This window comes from Hordeum vulgare, chromosome 6H (assembly GCF_904849725.1).
Source record: "Hordeum vulgare subsp. vulgare chromosome 6H, MorexV3_pseudomolecules_assembly, whole genome shotgun sequence".
Classification (NCBI taxonomy): domain Eukaryota; kingdom Viridiplantae; phylum Streptophyta; class Magnoliopsida; order Poales; family Poaceae; genus Hordeum; species Hordeum vulgare.
Window position 1 is genome coordinate 104,239,183 of NC_058523.1, and position 5,609 is coordinate 104,244,791.

Below are 5,609 nucleotides of genomic sequence, written 5' to 3' on the forward strand. Positions count from 1 at the left end.
ACCACAGGTGCACCATTAGTATCTGGTATACTAATGGTGCACCAGGCAGTGCGCCATTAGTATAGCTCATGGTGCGCCATTAGTATCTGATATACTATTGGCGCACCAAGAAGTGCGCCATTAGTATAGCTCATGGTGCGCCATTAGTATCTGGTATACTAATGGCGCACCAGGAAGTGCTCCATTAGTATAGCTCATGGTGCGCCATTAGTATGCCTCCCAGTGCCATATTTACCCACGTGCTCTGGCGTACTAATGGCGCACTAGTCGAGGATGCGCCACTAGTATGCTTTTTGCAGTGCGCCACTAAAGTGCTGAGTGGTGCGTCACTAGTATGAATATTAGGTTTTTTTTTTCTAATTTTTGCACAGGTTACAAAACATACTAGATCATGAAAGGCGCGCTTTGCCTCGCCCATCCATTTTAAAAATGGATTGATAGGATATTTGTAAATATATAGAAACAAAACATGTAGACACATTTGTAAAATTTTTGGTCGGTAGCAGCCAAGGAGTGCAGTAGTTGAGCAGTAGGTCCCCAGGAAGAAGGCCTATACACTATCACATTATGAAGAACTATCTGTCAAAGGATCAAAGTAGTGTCCGCCACTCTCTGCAAACAACCATGCCCTGAACGTAAAGCTCCTTTGCAAACTCTGGAGAAGGCGGACTTGCTCTTCGGTGTCGGTGGCTTGGTGTGTGAAGGAGGCAGTGGCCGCCCCCTCCCCTCCCGTCATGCAAGTCTGGAGAAGGCGGGCTTGCTCTTCGGTGTCGACGGCGGACAACTTCGTCAAGGCCGTCGTGCTTGTCGTTGTTGTGGAGCAGCCAGTGGCCGTTATCCGCGTGAGGAAGAAAAGTTTCCCTTTGGCGCAGATCCGCTCTTGGGAGGAATCGAACCAGGGGCAGCTGCACAGAGAGGAGAATAAAATAAATCTTAGGAGCAATGTGATTCAACAAACATTATTAAGAGCTATAAATCTCAATCAAGCAGGAGCCTTCAACTGTAGAAGCAGAGCGATTAAACTCGCACGTACTTTTAAAGAAATATAAAGAAGAGAATGGCTTGAAGATAAAACTAATTGGGGCACTAATATATGGCACTGCAATCTTTTCTTCATCGGGGCACTGCTTGCTCGAGCCAGATTGCAAAAACAAAGCTACTCAACATGACAACAGTACACCCAGTTTTTAAAAGTTTTCAGTTTGGCAAGTGGCAACAACGAGAGCAGACAGCCAAACAAGTTACTACTCTAGTTATTAACAAGCATGTCTATCAGGATATAGAAGCAACGTTGCTGGCCAAAATGCAAAGCACGAGAGAGGTAACAGGATAAATAAAGACCATGGATGATGAGAAGTCTATCAGGGCAGGATTCTACAGAACCTGACTAACCTTAAGTTGCATTTGCACAATTCGAAGGAACTTCTTGATCAGACACAACGACGAAACTGAAACTAACTTAGCCCAGCAACCAACTCTCCGAAAACTGCTTGATGAGACACAATTCTACTCCCTCCGTTTTAAATATAAGATATTTTAGAGATTCAATTATAAACTACGTACGGATATATATAGACATATTTTGGAATGTAGATTCCCGCCTCATTTTACTTCGTATGTAGTTCATAGTAAAATCTGTAAAAGGTCTTATATTTATAAACGGAGGGAGTAGGAAACAAACTACCTAGTAACTTGGAGCAAAATAGCAGAACAACTGATAAAGTCTTGAAACTTAGCCCAACTACCAACATTTCTGTCATAAACTAGAATTTAACCGAGGTGAGTTCATCAGTCAAAACTGAAAAGGCGGGACCATCAAAGAGTTTCTCTAAAGCTGATCTTGTATCTATATGACTATCGTCCTACATCATCCACGGTGTAAAAACACAACATGCAGTTAATCAATCATGCACAGAATGGTGAGCAGAACAAACAATCTGCAGATCAAACCCTTCACAGTATCATCCAGTTTACTACACCTTAACGACCAGAAAACAAAATGATCACCCTAAGTTCACGAGTCCAAACCGAAAGGGGAATACCAAAGATTTCCAGTTAGCAATTTAGCATGATCCTATATGACAATTGCGCTGCATAATCCATGTTGTGAGACACATAATTTGCAGATGGTATGGTAAGGATGACCCGAAAAAAAATTGAAGTACACAAAGAATCTGCAGATTAAACAATCACAAGATCATCTGCAAACTCAACTTGGTAGGAGTACATCTTAACATATAACAAGAATAAAAATATCATAGAGGATGTTTGGGGCATCCTTGTATGCATGTATAAGATGATTCGGAGTAAAAAATGGAAGTTAAGCGAGCCATCTAGGAGTATATCATAACAGAAGAACAACGAAATTATCACTGCAGTGAGTTTGTGGCATCCGGTCCTGTGCCTCATCATCAAACAAACAAGCTTTTCAAACAGAATCCTAACAACTGAACAACATTCCTTATATGATTCAGAGTAAAAATTGGAATTGAATTGGGCCATCTAAAGAGTAACGGATCCATGCAAGAACAAAATTAGCACAAGCAGCAACAAGAGTTTAGAAACAGTTGGAACAGATCAGCAATGAGATGATCCATCATAATCGCACCAAAATTAACTCAAGTCGTAGTGGATAAGCTAGGCAAGAAGAAAATTCATTAAGGAACAGAGCAACGAGAAGATCATCCAAATTCGCACCAAAATTCATTCAAGTCGTACTGGATAAGCTAGGCAACAACCATTTGGTGCCACAAAATGTGATCAGCAGTAGTAGAACGCAGTACAGTTATACAAACAAACCCTTGTCCAACTCAGCTATGGAGGTCACCGGGGAAGAGAGAGGAGGGGCTGGTGGTGTGGAATTTGGTGCTAGTGTACATTTATACAAATAAATGTGATGTGCACATTTTATTGAATATGTGATTTGGGCCAAAGCAAGTGACATATTTTTTGGAGAATGGGAGAGGCCAAAGCAAGTGAGTACTGCTTTAGTTTTATTGGCGGTTCAACATTCCCATTTGTGAGCATTAATTATATTAGTCTACTCCATTTTCTGTTAACAATGGTGGATACATGCTATGTTGCCGGTCATGCATTACTTTTGTAGTAACAACTGTCATGAACATGGGGGTGCTTTAGACGATGTGCATGGCAACAGCCGGGGGAATAGAGGAGTGGAGATGGCTCACCATGGGGGTGCTTTAGACGATGCAGTGCACTGCCGTCATGCCGTGGAAGGAGCAGGGAGATGTCGCCTCATCGAAGAGGGTGGGAGAGCATAGGCGATGGCTGAGTAATGAAAGGTATTATGAGCATCAGCACAGGTTTGAAGAACATAACTCCGAATGTATTTTGAAAGTGCTATGCCAAACAATCAGTAGCAGCTAACAAGTCGGTACTTTGTGAAATTTCTGACGAACTCGGAATAAAAGTATATGTCCAGAACTACCCATCCTTTGCTTTCTTCGAGGCTAGAGTCCAGTTGTACACTTGAACCCCACATTTAAACTATCAGTATATGATGAACAGAACGAATGTCACATGCGTCAAAGATAGATCTGTCTTCAATAGCATGCATGTTCCTAGTAACTATCTTAGTTGATCTTAACTTAGAGGGAGAAAAATTGAAGGACTCTATATATCAGCAGTTCTTTTATAAATGAGCAGGTATATAAGCGCAAATGAAAACATGCAGAGTAGAGTATGGTTTAACCTGTAAGATGAGCAGGTATATAACCATCCATTCTTTTGCCTTGTCGAAAATGCTGCCATAGGAAAAAAAGATAAGATTATTGAGAACAAATGAACAAATGCATATTTACAGTATTACATGGAAAATAAAGTAAACATCATAAGGGCATGTAAAGAAATTACAGGGCACAAAGGTTAAATGTCACAAGGGCATATAGCTGCTTGACTTTTACATTTCGTGGCCTTTAACAGGGTACTTGTTTGGATGTTCAGTAAACTTACTACGATTAGTAACCACTTTGAAGGTAGCACGACTAGTCTGTGAGACTGTAGTAACCGAACCACCTGCCATGAATTCAGCAGTTAGAAATGGTAGCATGTAGGCAGCCAAACCAATTATGGTGCCGGAGAATGTAGCATCAGGATGTATTGCAGGACCATAGCAGGCCAAAAAATCATGTGGTAGGAGCAAAGAACCTATTGCAAGAACAGAGATAAATCCGGCTGTAGTAACACACGCAATATAGATTATTTCTTTCGGGCATGGAGTTTTTGTGCAAGAGATTAAATGCTCCCTCATGTGCTTTACAATCAAAACAAATAGTCCTAAAAAGGAAATTCATAATTATTCACGATGTGTTCTATTAAACTTCAGAATGAGTGACTCACCGTCGCTGGTCGATCGGATGGTGAGGGTCGTGTACGTTGGAGGCTTGGAGTTTGGAGGCACTGTGGAGCGATTTTTAACAGGCCGAGGCGATTCGAGCGAGACAGAACCAACCAAAGCGACACCGTGTCGAGCCTCAGCTCAGCTGACACACAATTTCTTTAATTCTCTGCAGTTGGATGTACAAAAACAAATGTAAGACTGAGCTCAATACACACATGCTATTTTGGACATGCATCTATGCAGCCTTCAGTCCACTGGCCGACAAGGTTGGCATCTTGCCACAAACAGTGCATCAATACTATCAAATCCATCGTCTATCACTGTGTAATAACCTGATGGATGTGGAATCATCATGAGCGGTTAACTTAGGCAAGGGGAGGGGATATACCGTGTCGAGGGAATCAGCGCCGAGGTCGGCGAACTTTGTGTCCTCGTTGACGTGGGTGTCTTGGGCGACGGCCAGCTGCTTCTTGACGATCCCGCACACCTTGTCGATGGTGTCCTGCTTGGCCTGTACGTCAAAGGAAGGATTTGCAAATTCAGAGCACATCTTGAGTGACACATCGCCACCATCGTCGTCGGACAAACAAATACTCGTTGAGAGCATTGAGCATGAATTTTGCTGGGAAATGCTCGTTGGAGCATTGAGCGTGAAGATTGAAGAAGACGGTGTAGAATGGAGGAACGTGTCTGCGTGTACCGAGCAGGCCAGGTTGAGGAGGCGCTTGGGCGGAGCCGGCCGGATCGAGATCGACGGGAAGCTCTGCCTCGAGAAGCACGCCGCGCACCGTCGCCGGCTGCTGCTGCTGCTTATCGGGACCCGATGCGCGGGGAAGACGGCCGATCCGGACATGGCGACGAAGGGGGCGGACATTGCGAGAGAATGAGGCAGGATGGAGGTGGGTGCTGAGGGAGGAATGAGCCGAGCCGGAAGTGTGGAGTGATCTACCCTAGGTCGCCAGCCACCCCTTGGGCCATGGGGACGAGCGGGAGAGGGAGGGAGGGGAGAGGAGAAGGGAAGGAGACTAACCCAGGGGCCGTGCGAGGAGGTACCCGACGCCGTCGAGGAGCGCGTCCGACGAGGCTCGCCGCCGACGAGGTGGCCGCCGCTGGGAGGGAGAGCAGGAGAAGGGGAGGGATACGAGGGAGAGCAGGAGAAGGGGAGGCATACTTGGTCGATACGGGCACATGGGCCGCGCGGGGACTGGCATGGGGATTTTAGCGGGGTGATAGCAATGGCGCATCCCAC

At 44.7% G+C, this 5,609-nt stretch overlaps 1 protein-coding gene and 1 long non-coding RNA gene across 2 annotated transcripts; both read right to left on the reverse strand.

Moving 5' to 3' along the window:
• Nucleotides 1-816: 816 nt before the first annotated feature.
• LOC123404540 lies at nucleotides 817-4,013 on the reverse strand. Its single transcript, XR_006611837.1, has 4 exons — nucleotides 3,973-4,013; nucleotides 3,713-3,764; nucleotides 3,189-3,288; nucleotides 817-905 (listed from the first exon to the last, which is right to left on the reverse strand). It is a non-coding gene; the product is annotated as an uncharacterized LOC123404540 (long non-coding RNA).
• Nucleotides 4,014-4,408: 395 nt separating this feature from the next.
• LOC123404539 (acyl carrier protein 3, chloroplastic-like) lies at nucleotides 4,409-5,358 on the reverse strand. Its single transcript, XM_045098464.1, has 3 exons — nucleotides 5,061-5,358; nucleotides 4,749-4,871; nucleotides 4,409-4,526 (listed from the first exon to the last, which is right to left on the reverse strand). The coding sequence occupies exons 1-3, from the start codon at nucleotides 5,232-5,234 to the stop codon at nucleotides 4,494-4,496; spliced, it is 330 nt and encodes a 109-aa protein (XP_044954399.1). The 5' UTR covers nucleotides 5,235-5,358; the 3' UTR covers nucleotides 4,409-4,493.
• Between the last annotated feature and the right edge of the window lie 251 nt (nucleotides 5,359-5,609).

Excerpts from the sequence above, each read along its gene's own strand:
- LOC123404539 (XM_045098464.1), bottom strand. The coding sequence starts at position 5,234 with ATGTCCGCCCCCTTCGTCGCCATGTCCGGATCGGCCGTCTTCCCCGCG. Across the intron at positions 4,872-5,060 it reads TCCTCAACCTGGCCTGCTCG|GCCAAGCAGGACACCATCGA; the intron begins GTACACGCAGAC and ends TTTGACGTACAG. Across the intron at positions 4,527-4,748 it reads GCGCTGATTCCCTCGACACG|AGAATTAAAGAAATTGTGTG; the intron begins GTATATCCCCTC and ends ATCCAACTGCAG.